Raw genomic sequence first — 20,667 nt, 5'->3', positions numbered from 1 at the left:
TACTCCTTGGAAGAAGGGTTATGACCAACCTAGATAGCCTATTCAAAAGCAGAGATATTACTTTGCCAACTAAGGTCTGTCTAGTCGAGGCTATGGTTTTTCTAGTAGTCATGTGTGGATGTCAGAGTTGGTCTGTGAAGAAGGCTGAGCACTGAAGAATTGATGCTTTTGAACTGTGGTGTTGGAGAAGACTCTTGAGAGTCCCTTGGACTGAGAGGAGATCCAACCAGTCCATTCTGAAGGAGATCAGCCCTGGGATTTCTTTGGAAGGAATGATGCTAAAACTGAAACTCTAGTACTTTGGCCACCTCATGCGAAGAGTTGACTCATTGGAAGACTCTGATGCTGGGAGGGATTGGGGGCAGGAGGAGAAGGGGACGACAGAGGATGAGATGGCTGGATGGTATCACTGACTCGATGGACGTGAGTCTGAGTGAACTCCGGGAGTTGGTGATAGACAGGGAGGCCTGGCGTGCTGCGATTCATGGGGTCGCAAAGAGTCGGGACACGACTGAGTGACTGAACTGAACTGAACTGAAGTCAGACTATTCAGTTAGGAATAAGTTAGGTACCTTCAGTTAACAAATTTATCTATGTACCTACATAGAATTCTTATACACAATTATATATCATAGACAGTACACCCCAAAGGTCTCTGGAATCTGTCCTTGTCTCCACATTTCCACACTGACCATTACAGTTTTGCCCTCTTCATCCTTTGCCTACCTTTTTCGTCTCTTTAATCTGTCCCACACATACACTGCCCTCAGCATCCTTGATCTAAACACAGATCTAGTAATGTCCCACCTCTGATTAAAAATCCAACACCCTCTCACTCTCTACCTCGTGCCTCACTAAAGGGGCCTTATAGATAGCTAGAGGAGATCACAGCAGGTAAAACTATCCCTCTGAAAACACATGCTTTGTCTTTAAAAGTTTATGTACATTTTTTTTCATTCGTCTATAATTTATACTTGTTGGGTTTAATGAAAATATTGTGGTTTGGACTGTTTCCATTTCTAGAAAAATATGCAGCAGCAAGCTGATCTTGCAGCTTCATGAATCCTCTGGCACACTACCACCATCTCCTCCTATCCTGGGAGATATATCCTGATGAGGGCCCAAGACGAAATCTAAACTCTGCAGAGCCACTCAACATACCTTATGCTCAACATCTCTTCTGTCTATGGTATGAACTCACCTTAGCCCTCCTACCAAAAGATAACCCCCATCGTTCATCTTGCAAGGTGTGTTTCTAGAACATCATTCTTACAAAAGGGTATGCAAGAGAAAGTTAGTAGTTTGGTTAGTATGACATCTGTCTTTTAAACATTCTCAACACACATAAGCACATTCAAGGTTCTGTAAAGCTTTGCAGCACAACTGCAGCCAAGATCAACTGGAGCCAGTTTCCCACAGAACGCACCTTGCTGAGGGTATGGTGTCCTCCCACTCTCATTTTTCTTCACCCTGTTCGCCTCACCGGGAAAGCCCTCCAGGTTTTCTCCAACTGGCAAACTCCTACTCACCTTTAGAAATCTAATTCCTAGCCACCTGGCTGGAAGCAATTATTTCCTCCTAGGTGTGTCTGTACCAGATTTGCATTCAGGTATATGTGAGATACTCTTGGATTTACATGTCAGTCTCCATAGATAAGACTGTGAATTATAGAAGTAGAAATAATCCCTTAACCATGTATAAATTCCCAGAATCTAGCAAAGTCCAAAGAAGATTTCAATAAAAAATATGTGTTGAATAAAGTGATAAACAGGTAAACAATCGTCCATGGAAATAAGACATGTAGAATCATACATTATCTCCCTGTTACTCCAGTCGGGAAATCTATGCTGGCAAAAAGCAGAACAATAACAAGATTTGGAAGGAAAAGGGTCTCTAGAACAGCCCAGTCAGAATAGGCAAAGGACCTCTGGAACTGAATTTGTAATGAGAATCTTATGCCAGTTAGGACTTGCCACATGAATCAGTTATGAGTCACTGTATCTCTGTCCAGGGTCCTGAGAGTCCGGCTGGAAAGCCCTGGCTCTGTCTCAAAACCAGACAGACTCAAGTCTGGCTAGAATACAAATGTTTGCATATTTCATTACTTCTGATATAGAGACTTCCTTTTCACTCTAATCTCAGGACAGTCACATTCAATCAGTTACACTCAAGTGGTTTAAATAAATTAAGCTGATTTTTCTACAAAAGAAGTTAAGGATTCTAAAGGAGGCCAGACATACAAAGGACTTGCAAGGCAGCTGTGCGTGTTCTACACAGCCCTGCCTCTAATCAGTGAGTAACCCTGGCCAAGAGACCACACCTTTCTAGGCATTGATGTCCCAACCTTTCAGTAGCTACATTATGAAGATAAAGCAAATCTTCAGTGAATTGTCAGTGTGTGGCAAGCGCTTTCTCTTATTTAATCCTCTCAAAACCCTGTGAAGTGGACATTATTCTCATTCTACACATGAGGAAACAGAGCTTAGAAAGTAAATTTGTTGAAGGCCACTCCATGAGCTCACAGTATTTATTGGCAAGCTGGGAAGTTCAACACATTCACAGCTAGATCCACGGTCAAGGTGAGACCAAAGCTTTCTCCCCTCCCACCCTCCCGTGACCTCTGGCTGTTGACAGTGGTCTTCATGAGCGCTTCTCTCTGGTATTGCAATGTTGATGACACACACTGCTTATATTCTTCTTAAAATCTTCTAACTTGACACGTTTGCATTTCACTATTTTTTTCAGTTGTCACATCATGTAACCCTAGCTTATACCCAAATTTTTCATAAAAGCCAAAATCTCTCATGTAATTTGACTCCTGAAAGGTCTCTTAAAGAGACGGAGGTGCTAGGAAGAAGACTGCAGCTTCCTGGTGAGTGGTCTTCTCTCCAAAGAGACTGCCACAGCCCACGGCACGTGCTCCCCTTGCTCACTGCTCCGGCTCCCTAGCTAAGTAGCCACTGCCCTTCCCCATCCCAAGCATCCAGCACAAGGACCAGTCCCAGACCGGGAGTTGTGACACACACAAACCCACAGTGAGGCCCATCTGGGGCCAGCCCCAGGCAAATGGCCTTGGGGTGGCTTTCATTTTCTCGATACTCTGGAGTGTGCTAGCTCACCTAGTCCTCTGTAATGTGCGTGTGTGTGCGTGTGTGTGTGTGTTGGGGGTGGGGGGTAATTTTGTTTTATTTAGATGAAAATGACCCGTCTTCTAACTTTGCAGTCTCTCAAAGTTGCCTCCACAGTTTCAGGTCATCACAATGATGGCTGAAGTGCTATCCTGTCCAAGGTGTTAACAGCAAAGTACAGACTCAGAATGCTTGAGAAACTCAGCAAAGATCAACCAGGTTTCCCCTGTGGCTCAGCGGTAAAGAATCCTCCTGCGATGCAGGAGACACAGGTTCAATCCCTGGGTTGGGAAGATCTTCTGGAGGCGGGCATGGCAACCAACTCTAGTAGTCTTTCCTGGAGACTCCCCATGTACAGAGCAGCCTGGCAGGCTACAGTCCATAGGGCTGAAGAGTTGGACATGACTGAATCAACTTAACACGCACACCTAAGACCAATTATCCAGAAATGAGCAGAGCCAGAACCTACCAAGGCTCCCAAGGACAAATCCTATGATTCCTAAAGTAACAGAGAAGCTGCTCCATAAAGTCTGCCTCCCCAAATGCCACAGGGCTTGCACCCACCCCACCCATCCCCCAAAGCCTCTGAGATTCCATTTCTCTGCCATGGCTCTGCTCAACACCAGGGCAGCTTTCTCAGCACCTCTTCCCCTAACCCCATATCTCTGTCCTTTCCTTCTTCCTGTCCAAACTCTCTAAACAGCAAATTTTGCCCTGGTAACCCACGGGACAGCACTTATCTGCTTTTACAGCTCTCCAGTGTGATAGTTTGTCCACGTCACTGCATACACACTGAGTATTTTGAAGCATAGGTCTAACTGTGGAATAGAAGGAACTACACATTTAACACAGGTGTCCTGTGGGAAAAGCAGCCATTCATCTTAGCAATTGTAACTAGATTAAATGATGCAACATACAACAGTTTAATAGAACAGGCACTCTTTATTTGCAGGATTATGAAATCTCACCTGTCTTCTTACACTTCCGGAGGCTCTTAGCACTTTCCACCTGTTGTAGTTTTTCCCACATCCCTTTCCTACAACATTCTCCCCTCCTTGGAACACCATCATCCCTGTATACTGCTCCAGAGCCGAGTCCAATGCTTTGTACAGGCTAGACACTGAAACTCACTTATAATGACTTAAATGCTTTCATTAAATATTTGTACTGTATGAAGGATGTGCCAATGAAAACTGAATATCCAAAGCAATCTAGAAGAGCAGAAGAACAAACTTATCCAGATTGTACACAGATCTGCCAATTGAAGTGAGCACTAAGTCTGCAAGAAGCCCGTGGAGCTGGAAGCAGTTGCCTGAACAAGCAGACAAGAGTATCCGGGCAGCGGAGCCTTGCTCATCTTCAGAGCAGAACCACCTGCATTAACCTCCCCAGGAATGCAAACCATGCCCATTATTGGAACTGGGGAGGGGGTCTAAATGCTCACAGCTGGCCCTCTGCCTGGACAGACGAGTCAGCTGCAAAGCCCAGGGCCAGACCCATACCCAGGGAAGCAAGAGAAAAGTCTAGAAATGCCTAAATTGACACTCATGTCAGACTGCATGCCAATACTTATACCTGAAGGGGTACTAATGTGTGACCATTCGGACCTATTCTTGATGATTCCTGACTCAGGATGGAGATACTTTCACCCTGAATTTCTAATCCGAGGGCAAGTCAGGTCTGAAGTACCAGCGCACAGGTGGCCTGGGAAAGCCAGGTTTCTCCCTGGGCAGCTGGGGAAACCGAGGCACACGGCGGCGGGCAGGCCCGGGCCCGGCCGGAACTTACCACGTCCATGATTTGCAGGAGGCTCAGGGAGAAGTAGACTGTGAGCGGCAGCGAGTCGTTGGCCACCGGCCTCTCCAAGGGGTTGTAGTTCTTCACCAGGTCCTTGTAGAGCTTCCTCTGGAACTCGCCTTGCAGGGACACTTCGGGGAGAGGAAAGAGACGCGCGGGCTGCTCAGCGAAAGCCGGCGGGGATGCGCCCCCTGCCCGCACCCCCAGCCGCCCAAGCAGCGCAGCCCAGAAGTGCCGGGCTCGCCTTCCACCGGCAGCGCCTCCCGCCGCCCTTAGCAGCAGACGCGAATCCCCAATCCCGTCCCCGGCGCGGGGCGCCCCGAGCCGCCTGGGATGCGCCTGGGATCCCACGGAGCAAGAGTGATGGGTGGAGAGACCGGCGACTTTACCGTGCAAGATTGACGCTGCCAGCGCCAGGCACAGCGAGCCGTGCATGTTGGGGGCCGGAGCTGCGCGTCTCGGAAACCAGCCCTGGCCTGCGCCTGCGGCCGCAAAGCCGCCTCTCCCGGCTCTGCTGGCGCGCCTTTAAAAAGCCCAGCGCGCGCCCACGCCCCGCCCGCCCCCGCGCGCCTCTCCACGTGACGAGCCCCGCCCCCGTCCCCCGCACCCCTTCCCCCGACCAGCCCGCCGCCCGACCCCAGCGGTGGGCGGCCGCGGGGGAGACAGTAGCCCAGAAGTCCAGGAGAGGCGCGCCACCTCCCCGCGTCCGTCTTCACCGAGCGGTACCCGCGTGCCCGAGGCTGTGAACGGCCAGGCTCTGCCTGTCTCTTCTGTCCTTTGTCCCCGGTCCGTTTGCTGCCACTCTCAGGCAGAAGCCACGCCGGGTCGCTGGGAGAACGGTGGGACCCTTCTGAATCTGGCTCCCCAGGGCCCTGCCTCCACGCCAGCTGATGGCTGCAAAGCCCAGGAACCAGGCTCTCACAGGTTCGCGAGTCCACCCAAAGGAGAGGAGACAGACACGAGACAGGTCCCTCCTACCCCGCGAGCTGTGGTGGATGTTCTTCCAGCAACCATTTGCTGGGCATCACCGGCCTGATTCTCAGACGGCTCTAGAGGTGTCCAGAGGAGAGCCGAAATCTGCCAGGGAAGCGTTATTCAAGGAGGAGACGCTGCAAAAGTGTGTGATGAAATTCCCAGTGTATATCTTCTTTATGTTTAGTTCTCTTTTAAAGGCAATTCAAAAGGCTGAGGTGGGGCGGGGGAAGTTAACTCTCAGCTCCTTGCCAGAGGACAGGCAAAAGTTGGTGGTGTTATCTAGGCTTTTTTTTTTTTTTTTTTTTGCCAGCGAAAGGTCATTGCCAAGGGAAGCTTCTGAGCAGACACCAATCAAGAGGTCAAGGGGTTAATCATACCCCAGATGTTGAAGAGGGGGCCTGATTCTGGGAGAGGATGGACGAGAGAATGCTGAGGAGAGCCTTCAAAAGTGGTGGGTAAACTCTATCCCTTTTGCCCTCAGCAAGCATGTTGCAGACAGCTGAGAGCAGATGGGTGCCTTCACTGTTAGGTGGTCTGCAGCTCAGCTTCCTTAGGCCCCAGAGAATCAGAGCTCCACCAGATGTTAGGATCACTGTGGACCAGCAGAGGCAATGCCTGTATGTCTGAATTGCATAAGGCCCAGAATTCTTGGATAGCACCAAAAACTAGGGGAAAGCTTACCAAAGTGTGCCTGCCCATGAATTTACCCCAACATCAGGAATGGGCAGCTAAATCAGTTCTTTGATTTGGAAAAATAAAGAAACATGCCAGCCTTGCAATGAAGTGTCTTGTAGCAAAAAAAAAAAAAAAAAAAAAAAAAACCCACTTGACATATATATATATGTGTGTGTATATATATATATATAGACATGATGCATATATAAATAATCAGTATAGGTGTTGATAAATGTACCAAGATTCTAAAAGAAGGAAGGGTTCATTCTTTCCGGAGAATGGTTCATAGAAACGGTGACTGCTGACCTGGGCTTGCCTCGAAGAAGGTGTTTGATGGGAACACCAGAGCAGGGATTCCTGGTGAGCAGATAGACGTCATCTTCACTTCATCTGGTTCCTGAGTTCTACACCATCTGTGGCAGCCAGGATACACACAGAATTGGCATGTGGTAAAGGAATGAGCTACACAGTATTGGCTGCTGGCAAAAAGGGAGTCAGACAAGGGAAATAAAACCCAACAGAATAAAGGAATCATAAACATCAATTGGAAAATTGCCAGTGACACACCACCTCCTCTGGTCCTATGAGCACAGCTCTTACTCGCCTACACATTCCCTGCAAGTATCTAAAAGCTCTGCCTTCCATCCTAGAGGGATATGAGCCCAGGGGGGCCAAGGAACTTCATATATGTGTGGTATGGTCGTGGGGATCAAGGTCGTGGAAGCATAACTATTTCCTTGCCTCCGCTGTACCTTGCAACGCCAGAAATCTCGTTAAACTATTTTCCAGTGGGACAGCAGGTCAATAAGCACAGATCTTCCTCAACTTACATTGGGCTTACATCTGGATAAACCCATTGCAAGTTGAAAATATTATAAGTTGAAAATGCATTGAATACAACCTAACCTACCAAACATCAAGGATTAGTTTAGCCTACCTTGAACATGCTCAGAACACTTACATTAGTTTACATTAGCCTATGTGCAACTCTGTATTGAGCAAGTTTATTGATGTAATTTTTCCAAGAGCATTTGCTCACTTTATGCCACTGTGTCACATTTGCTAATTCTCACAATATTTCAAAGTTTTTCATTAAAATTATATTCTTTATGGTTATCTGTAATTAGTAATCTTTGATATCACTGTTCAAGTTGTTCTGAAGCACCACAGACCACGCTCATATAAGATAGCAAACTTGATAAAAACTGTGGGCTTCCCTGGGGCTCAGATGGTTAAAAAAAAAAAAATCTGCCTGCAATACAGGGACCTCGATTCAGTCCCTGGGTTGGGAAGATCCCCTGGTTGAGGTCATGGCAACCCGCCCCAGTATTCTTGCCTGGAGAAACCCCATAGACAGGAGCCTGGCGAATTATAGTCCATCAGGTTCAAAGAGTCAGACCCAACTGAAGTGACTTAGCATGCCCTTGTATCCTGACTGCTCCACCAATCAGGAGTTCCCCTGTCTCTCTCCTACTCCTTGGGCCTTCCTATTCCCTGAAAAACAGTAATGTTGAAGTTAGGCCAATTTATACCCTACAGTGGCCTCTAAGTGTTCAAATGAAAGGAAGAGTCATGTATCTCTCATTTTAAATCAACAGCTAAAAATAATTAAACATAGTGAGGAAGGCATGTCAAAAGCTGAGAAAGGTCAAAAGCTAGAACTCTTGCAGCAGTTAGCCAAGTTGCAAATTAAAAGGAAACATTTTTGAAGGAAATTTGAAATGCTGTTCCAGTGAACACGTGGATGATAAGAAAATGAAACAGCTTTCTTACTAATATGGAAAACTGTTAGTGGACTAGATAGAAGATCAAAGCAGCCACAACATTCCCATAGAGCCAAAGCCTGATGCAGAGCCAAAGCCTAATGCAGAGCAAGACCCTAACTCTCTTCAATTCTGTGAAGACTAAGAGAGGTGAGGAGGCTGCAGAGGAAAATTTGAAGCTAGAAGAGATTGGTCTATGAGATTTATGGAAAGACACCATCTCCATAACATACAAGTACAAGGTGAAGCAGCAAGTGCTGACATGGAAGCTGCAGCAAGTCATCCAAAAGATCTTGGTAAGATGATCAATGAAGGTGGCTACGCTAAACAACAGATTTTCAATGTAGATGAAACAGCCCTTATTGGGAAAAGATGCCATCTAGGACTTTCATAGCTAGAGAGGAGAAGTTAAAGCCCTGCTCAAAGATTCAAAGGCCAGACTGACTCTCTTTTTAGGGGCTAATGCCCCTGGTGACTTGAAGTTGAAGCTAATGCTCTTTTGCCTTGCTGAAACTCCTTGGACCCTTAGTGAAAAATGAAAGTGTTAGTCAGTCATGACCAACTCTTTGCAACCCCATGGACTGAAGACAGACAGACTCCTCTGTCCATGGGATTTCCTAGACAAGAATACTGGAATGAGTTACCATTCCCTTCTCCAGGAGATCTTCCCAACCCAGGGACTGAACCCAGGTCTTCTGCATTGCAGGTAGGTTCTTTATCATTTGCGCTACCAGGGAAGAGCACTTGGGCTGTTAAGAATTATGCTAAATCTACTCTTCCTGCTCTCTAAATGAAACAACAAAGTCTGAATGATAGCACATCTGTTTACAATATGCTTATCTGAGTATTTTAGACCCACTGTTGAGACGTACTATTCAGGGGGAAAAAAAAGGCTCCCTTCAAAATAGTACTGCTTATTGTCAATGCACCTGGTTGTGCAAGAATTCTGATGCAGATGGACAAAAAAATGAATGTTGTTTTCATGCCTGCTAACACAGTATCCATTCTGTAGCCTGTGAATCAAAGAGTAATTTCAACTTTGATGTCTTCTTATTGAGGAAATACATTTCATAAGGCTACAGCTGCCGTAGATAGTGATTCCTCTGATGGCTCTGAGCAAAGTAGATTGAAACATTCTGGAAAAGATTCACGATACTTGATGCCATTAAGAACATTTGCAATTCATGAAAAGAGGTCAAATATCAAAATTTACAAGATTTTGGTAGAAGTGGATTCCATTCCTGATGAATGACTTTGAGGAGTTAAGTCTTCAGTGGAAGAAGTAACTGAAGATGGCTTAGAAAGAGAACTAGAATTAGCAGTTGAGCCTGAAGATGTGACTGAATTGCTGCAATCTCATAATAAACCTTGAATGGAAGGGGAGTCACTTCTTATGGATGAGCAAAGAAAGTGGTTTCCTGAGATGGAATATACTCCTGGTGAAGATGTTTTGAAGATTGTTGAAATGACAACAAAAGATTTAGAATGTTACATAAACTTAGTTGCTAAAATAGTGGCAGGTGTTTAGTGGACTAACTCCAATTTTGAAAGAAGTTCAAATGTGAATAAAATGCTATCAAACAGCATTGCATGCTACAGAGTATTTATCCCATGAAGGCAAAATACTCATCACCATATTAACAGGTTAATAAAATTATCATGTCAACAACACATTCTAACATAATAAAATTCAATGTGTTGTATAAAATGCAATGCCCTTTCAGGATTAAAAAGTACGCAGCCAACCTAAGATTAAAGGAGAAGGGGACGACAGAGGATGAGATGGCTGGATGGCGTCACTGACTTGATGGACATCAGTCTGAGTGAACTCCAGGAGTTGGTGATGGACAGGGAGGCCTGGCGTGCTGCAATTCATGGAGTCACAAAGAGTCGGACATGGCTGAGTGACTGAACTGAACTGAACTGATGATTAAAGGAAACTTTCTCAACTTGATCAAGAGTATCTTCTAAAAGACTACAGCAAAGGTCATATTTTTGTTTTTCTGTTTGATTAAACTTTTAAATTTAGAATAGTTTTAGGTTTACAAAAAGAGTTATAGAGACATGCAGAGAATTCTTATATAGTTAGTATGCAGTACCCACTATTGTTAACATCTAACATCAGTATGTTATATTTTTCCAACTAAAGAAAGAATGTGCTTAGTTGCTTCAGTTGTGTCCGACTCTATGTGGCCCTATGGACTATAGCCCGCCAGTCTGCTCCGTCCATGAGATTCTCCAGACAAGAATACTGGAGAGGGTTGTCATGCCCTCCAGGGGATCTTCCTGATCCAGGGATTGAACCCACATCTCCTTCATTACAGGCAAATTATTTTAACCACTGAGCCATGGGGGAGGCCCAAAAGAAAGAATATAAATATGTTAACTAACAACAACACTTTATTCATATTTTCTTAGTTTTTGCCACTATTTTTCTGTTCCAGAATTCCATCAGAACACCACATCACATTAGATATGTCACGTGTCTCCTTGGGCTCCTCTTGGCTGTGATGGTGTCTCAGTCATGCCTGTTCATTGATAATCTTGAGAGTTCTGAGGAGTACCTGTCAGCTGTTTTGTAGAATGTCCTTCAATTTGGATTTATCTGATGTTTACTCAGGATTAGACTGAGGTTGTGAGTTTGGAGGAAGATGACTACAAAGGTAAAATGCCATTCTCATCGCATCATATCAAGTGTATGTACTATCCACATCACTTATCCCAGTTGATGTTGACCTTGATCACCTGTGTGGATCTAGTGTTTGTTGTATTTCTCCCTTGTGAAGTTACTCTTTTGCACCTTCCTCTCTGTTCTGTGGACTTTGGAAGGATGGAAAAATGTGTACCCCACTTTAAGAAGTTGGGAGTTAAGCTCTACTTGAAGTTTTTACATACAAATTAAATATGCGCTAAAGTACATACTTACATAAATTATCTTAAATTATTCTACTTGGGCATTCATCTCTTCTCCCACATTTATTTATGTATTTAATCTTTTTTTTTATGTCAGTGTAGACTCATGAACATTTACTTTCTACTCTGGGTTATAATTGAATACAACTTTATTTTGTTGACCAAATTCTTCAGTCATTGGAAGCTTGATCAGTTGACTCCTGCATTGCTCTGATACCCTCTCTTGTGGATTGCTTTCAGTACTTGCATTCTTTCTAGCACTACACGATTCTTCATACTTATATTTCTGGCCCCAGTCCTAGAATCAGACATTTCTCCAAGGATCCCTATTTCCTTTTGTTTAAAAATGGAGTTAGAAATAAATATCTGAGTCCTGGGTGTGCATGTTGGTTCTGGGGGGGCCATTGCTTCTAGGACCGCTGAAGCAGTCAGAGGAAGAAGGTATATGTTTATTTAACCTGTGTACATGCATAAACCTATCTATATCCATATTAAGCCACATGTAACTCCACAGCAAAGTTTCCAACTCTAATACCATATGGATCATCCCAGCCTCCTCCACCCTCAGCTCCTATAGTGAAAAGCCTGTATCATACCATTGCATCTATTTACTTACTGAATTTTGAATTTTGGTATACATCTATAAAGGTTTCAGAATTCTTAACCTGAAACCTTAGGTGATGTACATATGCTTTGATGATTGGAGTACAGTGCCTATATAGATTTTTTGCCTTTACGTCTCCATGCATTGCCATAGTTACTTAGGTCAGTACATTTTTTCCCTCAACAACTTCACTGAGGATATTTTAGATATTTTTGTCACAATCAATATTTCATCATGGGTTTCCTCTGAAGCCCTAAGTGATTTTTTAAAATTTGCATCAAGTGAGACTCATTCTTTTTGTTATAAAATTCTACAGATTTTTAAAAATGCAAAATGTCATAGCTTGACCATTAAAGTATTATACAGAATAGTATAATACTTTACTGTCTATAACCCCCTGTGTGAAGTCAAGTAGCCTTAGGAAGTATTATTATGAACAAAGTTAGTGGAGGTGATGGAATTCCAGCTGAGCTATTTAAAATCATAAAAGATGATGTTGTTGAAGTGCTGCACTCAATTTGTCAGCAAGTTAGGAAAACTTAGCAGTGGCCACAGGACTGGAAAATGTCAGCTTTCATACCAATCCCAAAGAAGGGCAATGCCAAAGAATGCTCAAACTACCATACAATTTCATATGCTAGCAAGGTTATGCTCAAAATCTTTCAAGCCAGGCATAGGCAGTGTATGAACTAAGAACTTCCAGATGTACAAGATGGGTTTAGAAAAGGCAGAGGAATCAGAGATCAGATTGGAACCTCTGTTGGATCATCGAAGAAGCAAGGGAATTCCAGAAAAATATCTGCTTCTGCATTGACTATGCTAAAGCCTTTGACTGTGTGGATCACAACAAATTGGAAAATTCTTTTTTTTTTTTTTTTTTTTTTTTAATTTATTTATTTATTTTTAATTTTTACTTTACAATTCTGTATTGGTTTTGGCATAGATTGACATGAATCCACCACAGGTAAGAGATGGGAATACCAGACCATCTTACCTGCCTCCTGAGAAACCTGTATGCAAATTAAGAAGCAACAATTAGAACCAGACATGGATCAATGGACTGATTCAAACTTGGGAAAGGAGTTTGTCAAGGCTGTATATTGTCATGCTGCTTATTTAACTTATATTCAGAGTACATCATGTGAAATGCAGGGCTGATTGAAGCACAAGCTGGAATCAACATTGGCAGGAGAAATATCAGTGACCTCAGAAATGCAGATGATACCACCCTAATGGCAGAAAGTGAACAGGAACTGAAAAGCCTCTTGATGCGGGTGAAGGAGGAGAGTGAAAAAGCTGGCTTAAAACTCCCAGCATTCAACAACTAAGATCATGGCACATTCAGTCCCATCACTTCATGGCAAATAGAAGGGGCAAAAGTGGAAGGAGTGACAAATTTTCTTTTCTTGGCCTCCAAATCACTGCAGACAGTGAGTGCAGCTGTGAAATTAGAAGATGCTTGCTTCTTGGATGGAAAGCTATGACACACCTAGACAGTGTACTGGGCTTCCCAGGTGGCACTGGTGGTAAAGAATCCTCCTGCCAATGCAGGAGACTTTAAGAGACGCAGTTTCAATCCCTGTGTTGGGATGATTCCCTGAATGAGGGCATGGCAACCCACTCCAGTATTTTTGCCTGAAGAATCCCATGTACAGAGGAGCTCGGAGGACTGCAGTCCATAGCGTTGCCAAGAGTCGGACATGACTGAAGTGACTTAGCATGCACGTGGTCTATTAAAATACAGAGACATCACTTTGCCCACAAAGGTCTGTCTAATCAAAGCTATGATTTTTCCAGTAGTCATGTATGGATGTGAGGATGCTTTCAAATTGTGGTGCTGGAGAAGATTCTTGAGAGTCACTTGGACAGTGAGGCGATCAAATCAGTTAACCCTAAAGGAAATCAACCCTGACTATTCATTGGAAGCACTGATGCTGACGCTCCAATACTTGGGCCACTTGATGCAAAGAGCTGACTCACTGGAAAATACCATGATGCTGGGAAAGGACGAGAAAGGGGTGACAGAGTATAAGATTGTTGGATGGCATCACTGACTCAATGAACATGAGTTTGAGCAAACTCCTGGAAATAAGGTAGGTCAGGGAAGTCTGGCATGCTACAGCCCAGACTGGGACACGACTGAGCAACTGAACAACGGTAACGACATAAACTCCCGTCTGCTTCATCTATTTATCTCTCTCTTCCCAAATGCCTGGAAACCATGAATACATTTATCTTCTTTATAGTTTTACCTTTTATAGAATGTCATATAAATGGAATCATACAGTATGTAGCCTTTTAAGACTGATTCTTTCATGTGGCAATATACTTTTAAGATTCATCCATGTTTTTGCATGGCTTGATAGCATATTTCTTTTTATTGCTGAATGCTATTCCATTCCATATATGTGAAAGTGAAAGTCCCTCAGTCATGTCTGACTCTTTGTGACTCCATGGACTATACAGTCCATGGAATTCTCCAGGCCAGAATACTGGAGCGAGTGGATAGCATTTCCCTTTTCCAGGAGATCTTCCCAACCCAGGGATCAAGTCCAGGTCTCCTGAACTTCAGGCAGATTCTTTACCAACTAAGCCACAAGGGAAGCTTGCAACAAGAGAAGTCACTGCAATGAAAAACCTGTGCTCCACATCTAGAGAGTAACCTCCCTGCTCACCACCAACTAGAGAAGAGCTGGAGCAGGAACAAAGACTCAGCACAACCAAAACCAAATAAAATATTTTTCAAAAAAAGAATTAATGAATAGAAAATGTGAACATATAGAAACGAAGAATAGCTGTTGGGCCAGGAATTTGTAACAGGTGGCTTCTTTAGCAGCTGAGCCACAAGGGAAGCCCCATAATACTGGTGGGTAGCCTATTCCTTCTCCAGTACATCTTCCCAACCCAGGAATTGAACCAGGGTCTCCTGTATTGCAGGCAGATTCTTTACCAACTGAGCTATCAGGGAAACGTAAGATAGTTTATTTTTCTATTCATCTATTGAAGGACATCTTGTTTCCAGTTTTGGGTAGTTATTAATAAAGCTGTAATTAATATTCAAGTGCAGATTTGTGTGTGTGTGTGTATTTAAGGTTTCAAATCACTAGATAAATACCCAGAAATGTGATTATCATAGGATCAGGCTATGTTTGATGTGTTAGTTTTCTGCTGCTGCTGCTGCTAAGTCACTTCAGTCGTGTCTGACTCTGTGCGACCCCATAGACGGCAGCCCACCAGGCTCCGCCATCCCTGGGGTTCTCCAGGCAAGAACACTGGAGTGGGTTGCCATTTTCTTCTCCAGTGCATGAAAGTGAAAAGTGAAAGTGAGGTCACTCAGTCGTGTCCAACTCTTAGCAACCCCATGGACTGCAGCCTACCAGGTTCCTCTGTCCATGGGATTTTCCAGGCAAGAGTACTGGAGTGGGTTGCCATTGCTTTCTCCTAGAGCTGCCATAATAAAGAACCACAAACAGAGTTGCTTAATCAGCAAACATTTACTGTGTAACAATTCTGGAAGGTAGAAGTATCAAGATACCAGCAAGGGTTGATTCCTTCTAAGGCCCGTGAGGGAGAATATATTTCATATTTCTCTCCTATCTTCTGGTGGTTTGATGGCAATCTTTGACTTTCCTTGGTAGGGAGCAGCATGACCCTAATCTCTGCTTTCATCCCTGCATGATGGTCTTTCTCTGTGTATATGTCTCCAAATTTCCTTTTCATAAAGACACCAATCATATCAAATTAAGGACCACTCTACTCCAACTAATGAAAGTGATAAGTGAAAGTGTTAGTCTCTAAGTCATGTCCCACTCTTGGCGATCCCATGGACTCTAGCCCACCAGGCTCCCTTGTCCATGAAATTCTCCAGACAAGAATACTGGAGTGTGTTGCCATTTCCTTCTCCAGGGGATCTTTCTGACCCAGGGATCAACCCGGGGTCTCCTGAATAGAAGGCAGATTCTTTACTATCTGAACCACCAGGGAAGCCAGAGTATTATAACTTCAGTATACAACTCCAGTATAATTATGTATCTTCAATGAATGACCCTATTTCCAAATAATGTTATATTCTGAGGTATTGGAGTTTAAGATTTCAACATGAGATTGGGAGGGGGGTGGTGTTGCAATTCAACCCATAACATTTAGTTTCTTAAGAAATTGCCAAATTATCTTCCAAAGTGGCTGTACCACTTTGCATTCTCATCCAGAAATTAGAAGAGTCTCTATTGCGTGTATCCTTGCCAGAACTGGTATTTGCCATTCTGAGACTGGTACTTCATTGTTGTTTTAATTTGTGTTTCTCTAATGACAAATGATGTTGAGCCTTTTTTAAAAATATGCCTATTTGCCAACTATATATCTTGGTTGCTGAGGTATCTATTCAGATCTTCTACCCATTTTTTAATTCTTTTTTTTTTCTTATGGTTGAGTTTTAAATAGTCTTTTTATATTTTGGATAGATGTCCTTTATCAGACATGTGGTTTGTAAATGTTTTCTCCTCATTGGAGAATTGTCTTTTCATTCACTTAACAATGTTCATTACAGAGCAAAAGGTTTAATTTTAGTAAAATCCAGATTATGAACTTTTTCTTCTGTGAATTGTGCTTTTGATATTGTGTCCAAGAGAGACCAAACCTAAGGTCACATGGATTTTTTTTCCTACCGTTTTCTCCTATAGGTTTCATTGGGACTGTGAAAGTGAAAGTCGGTCAGTCATGTCGGACTCTTTGTGACTCCGTAGACTACACTGCTGCTACTGCTGCTGCTGCTGCTAAGTCGCTTCAGTCGTGTCCGACCCTGTGAGACCCCATAGACGGCAGCCCACCAGGCTCCCCCGTCCCTGGGATTCTCCAGGCAAGAACACTGGAGTGGGTTGCCATTTCCTTCTCCAATGCATGAAAGTGAAAAGTCAAAGTGAAGTCTCTCAGTCGTGTCCGACTCTTAGCGACCCCATGGACTGCAGCCCACCATGCTCCTCCATCCATGGGATTTTCCAGGCAAGAGTACTGGAGTGGGGTGCCATTGCCTTCTCCGCCACAGACTACACAGTCCATGGAATTCTTCAGGCCAGAACACTGGAGTGGGCAGCCTTTCCCTTCTCCAGGAAATCTTCCCAACCCAGGGATCGAATCCAGGTCTCCTGCATTGCGGGTGGATTCTTTACCAGCTGAGCCACCAGGGAACAGATTTTAATTGGGATTATGCTGAATTTATGGATCAAGTTGGGAAGAACTGGCACTTTAAAAATATTGTTTCTTCCAATGAATGAATATGGAATATTTCTCCATTTATTTAGACCTCTTTTGATTTATCTCATTGAGTTTTCTCTCATTCTGTAGTTTTCTGCATAACATACCTTGTAAATATTTTGTTGGATGTATGCCAAAGCACATCATTTCCATTGGTGCTGTTGTAAATTTCAAATGCTTTTTGAAATTTAAATTCCAATTGCTAGTATATAGGAAAGCAGTTTAATTTGGTATATAGACTTTACATCCTGCCCTTCTGCTGTACTCATTTATTTAATTAACAAGTTTTGAGGGGGTGTTTTCTGTGTGTGTAGATTCTTTGGTGTGTTCTACATAAACAGACAGATTATCTGAGACTAAAGATACTAGTTTTATTTTATCCTTTCCAATCTGTGTACCATTTATTTTCTCTTCTTGTATTCCAGGATGATAATGAATAGGAGTGGTGAGAGTGGACATCCTTGTCTTCTTCCTGGTCTTACAGGTAGAGTTTAGTTCTCACTATTAATTATGATATTAGTTGTAGGTTTTTCATATATTCACTTGAGTTGAACAAAGCTATTCTCTTCTATTACTAGTATTTTTTTAAACTGGTACTATGAATGGTAGTGAAACATTTTTTATGCATCTATTGATATTTTTGTTTTAATTTCATTATTGTCTTTTTTAGTTACACTATTTTGCATTTATTGTTTGTTCAAGGAATTGCAATATACTTCATTAATTTATGAATATCTACTATGGTTACTATTGTACTACCTCCGATAAAATGTAATAATCTTACAACAGTAAAATTCTATTTACCTCTCTTATTCTTTTTATTGTTATTGTTATCATATATTTTACAACCACATGGGTGATAAACCCCACATTATAATGTTATTAATTTTGTATTTAAATGCAGTTGAATTTTTAAGAAAATAAGAGTATTATCCGTAAAAGTATTGCATCACTATGCTGTACACCTGAAACTAACATGATGTTGTAAATCAACTATACTTCAATTTTAAAAATAATTAGGGGAAAAGTCATATTTTATGATTAGTATTACCTATTTGTGGAGGTCTTCGTATGTTCAAGTCCAAGTTTCTCTCTCATATCCTGCACCCTGTAAAGCTTCCTTTTGGTGGTCCTTATAGAGCACATGCTGGTGATGAATGTGCTTCTACTTGTCAGTTTGCTTGCCACTATTCTGTGTATTAAAAAGGCTCTGTTTATTTTGTTTCCCATCTGTTTTTTCCTCTGTTCTTCAGATAGGATTATTTCAATTCATCTGCCCTTAAATTCCATAATCCTTTTCTCTGAAGACTGTAATCTGGTGTTAAGCCTATCCAGTGAAATTTTTCATGTGCTTTTACTTCTAGATTTTATATTTGTTTATTTTTTGTGGTTTTAATTTCACCTCTGATGTTCCCAGTTAGCTTATTCCTTATGAATATGTTTTTATTTATGCTTTTTAAACATTCAAGAGTTGCTTTAATGTCTTTGTTAATTCCTACATCTGGGTCACCTTGGATTCTGTTTCTATTGACTGTATTTCTCCCTTAAGTATGGGGCTCAATTTTTTCTGCTTTACGTGTCTAATTATTTTTAATGTGTGCTAAACATCATAGATGATACATGGCAGGGTGTGCATTAAAGAGTACTGAGTCGTGTTCTGGTAGGCTGTTATTAACAGGTACTGTTCCAGTCCTGTCCAGCTTGGCTTTACACTTTGCTTGGGTGTATTATATTTGCTATAAACTTAGTTCCAGGCCTAGCCCTTACTGTAAGGTGTGATCTTGAATCCTACACTGTGGTTTTTCTGTGACCTCAGCTGAATGACCAAGGTGACTAAGATCTCTTCATTCTACTTGGTTCAAACACCAGCATCCTTCAGCACAATATTTAGCATCTCTCTACAGGTTTTATCCCCGTAACAGGCAATTTCTCTTAGGCCTTGTGACTTTTTTTTTTTTCTTTCTTTCTTTTCACATTTTCAGCCTAGTTCTTGACCAAAAGCTCATGAAAACTCACAGATTTCTGGACCACCACTTTCTGCATTACACCCTCCTCTTGGGTATGCTGACACAAATTCCAGCCACTTTTTCAACCTAGAAATCCCACTTTGCCTCCTCAGTTCAGCAACACTGTTTCGCCTGCTTGAGTTCCATCTCTCCACCCAAGGTCCCAAAATTTCTCTCTGACAGAAAGTGAAGGAGAGTGCAGGGCTCCCTTTTTTCCTCTAAACTGTGGGATCACAGTCCTATACTGCCTGTTGTCCAACATTCAGAAACAGTTTCCTGATATATTTTATCCAGTCTTATAGTTGTTTATGGTGGCAGCTACTCCTTCATGGCTTGAAGCAGATAGCTTCCCTACCCTAATCTATCCCTCTCCCCTTCCCCTTTTGGTAACTATAAGTTTGTTTTCTATGTCTGTGGGTTTATTTTTATTTTGTATATGAGGGCTTCCCTGGTAGCTCAGCTGGTAAAGAATCCACCTGCAAAGCAAGAGACCCCGGTTCAGATTCCTGGGTTGGGAAGATCCCCTGGAGAAGGGAATGCCTTCTCACTTCAGTATTCTTGGGCTTTCCTGGTAGCTCAGATGGTAAAGAATCTACCTGCAATGCAGGAGACTTGGATTCGATCAGATCCCCTGGTGGTACTGGAGTGGACTGACTACCCACTTCAGCATTCTGGCCTGGAGAATTCCATGGACAGAGGAGCCTGGCAGACTGCAGTCCATAGAGTAACAGTCAGACACGACTGAGCTGACTTTCACCTTCACTTTCTTATTTTCTTTTTTTTATTTTTCTTTTTTTCTTTACTCTACAATACTGTATTGGTTTTGCCATACATTGACATGAATCTGCCACGGGTGTACGTGAGTTCCCAATCCTGAACCCCCTCCCACCACCCTCCCCATAGCATCTCTCTGGATCATCCCCGTGCACCAGCCCCAAGCATCCTGCATCCTGCATCGAACCTAGACTGGCAATTCATTTCTTACATGATAGTATACATGTTTCAATGCCATTCTCCCAAATCATCCCACCCTCTCCCACAGAATCCAAAAGTCTGTTCTATATATCTGTGTCTCTTTTGCTGTCTTGCTTACAGGGTTATCATTACCATCTTTCAAAATTCCATATATATGTGTTAGTATACTGTATTGGTATTTTTCTTTCTGGCTTACTTCACTCTGTATAATCAGCTCCAGTTTCATCCACCTCATTAGAACTGATTCAAATGTATTCTTGTAACATTCTTTTAGATTTCACATACAAGTGATACCATATGAGATTTGTTTTTGTCTGACTTAATCACTTAGTATGATAACTCTAGGTCCACCCGTTTTTCTGCAAACAGCCGTTATTTCATTCTTTTCATGGTTGAGGAATATTCTGTTGTATACATGTACCACATTGTCTTTATTTCTCTGTCAGTGGACATTTAGGTTGCTTCCATGTCTTCACTATTGTAAATAGTGCTGCAATGAACATTGGGGAACATTTATCATTTCAAACTATGGTTTTCTCTAGATATATTCCATACTTTAAAGTTAAGCATTATATGTGCTT

At 42.6% G+C, this 20,667-nt stretch overlaps 1 protein-coding gene across 1 annotated transcript in view; it reads right to left on the bottom strand.

Moving 5' to 3' along the window:
- The window catches only part of LOC120875517 (neuronal acetylcholine receptor subunit alpha-7), a 150,443-nt gene extending 145,083 nt beyond the window's left edge, over window positions 1-5,360 (bottom strand). Inside the window, exons 1-2 of the mRNA XM_040257376.1 lie at window positions 5,315-5,360; window positions 4,917-5,056 (exon numbers count right to left, since the gene is read on the bottom strand). Of these exons, the coding sequence (XP_040113310.1) occupies window positions 4,917-5,056; window positions 5,315-5,360 (186 nt within the window). The remainder of the gene's footprint in view (window positions 1-4,916; window positions 5,057-5,314) is intronic.
- Window positions 5,361-20,667: the final 15,307 nt, after the last annotated feature.

Source organism: Oryx dammah, unplaced genomic scaffold, assembly GCF_014754425.2.
Source record: "Oryx dammah isolate SB20612 unplaced genomic scaffold, SCBI_Odam_1.1 HiC_scaffold_16, whole genome shotgun sequence".
Classification (NCBI taxonomy): domain Eukaryota; kingdom Metazoa; phylum Chordata; class Mammalia; order Artiodactyla; family Bovidae; genus Oryx; species Oryx dammah.
The sequence above is the reverse complement of the archived record's forward strand: the minus strand, read 5'-3'. Positions and strand labels throughout refer to the sequence as shown.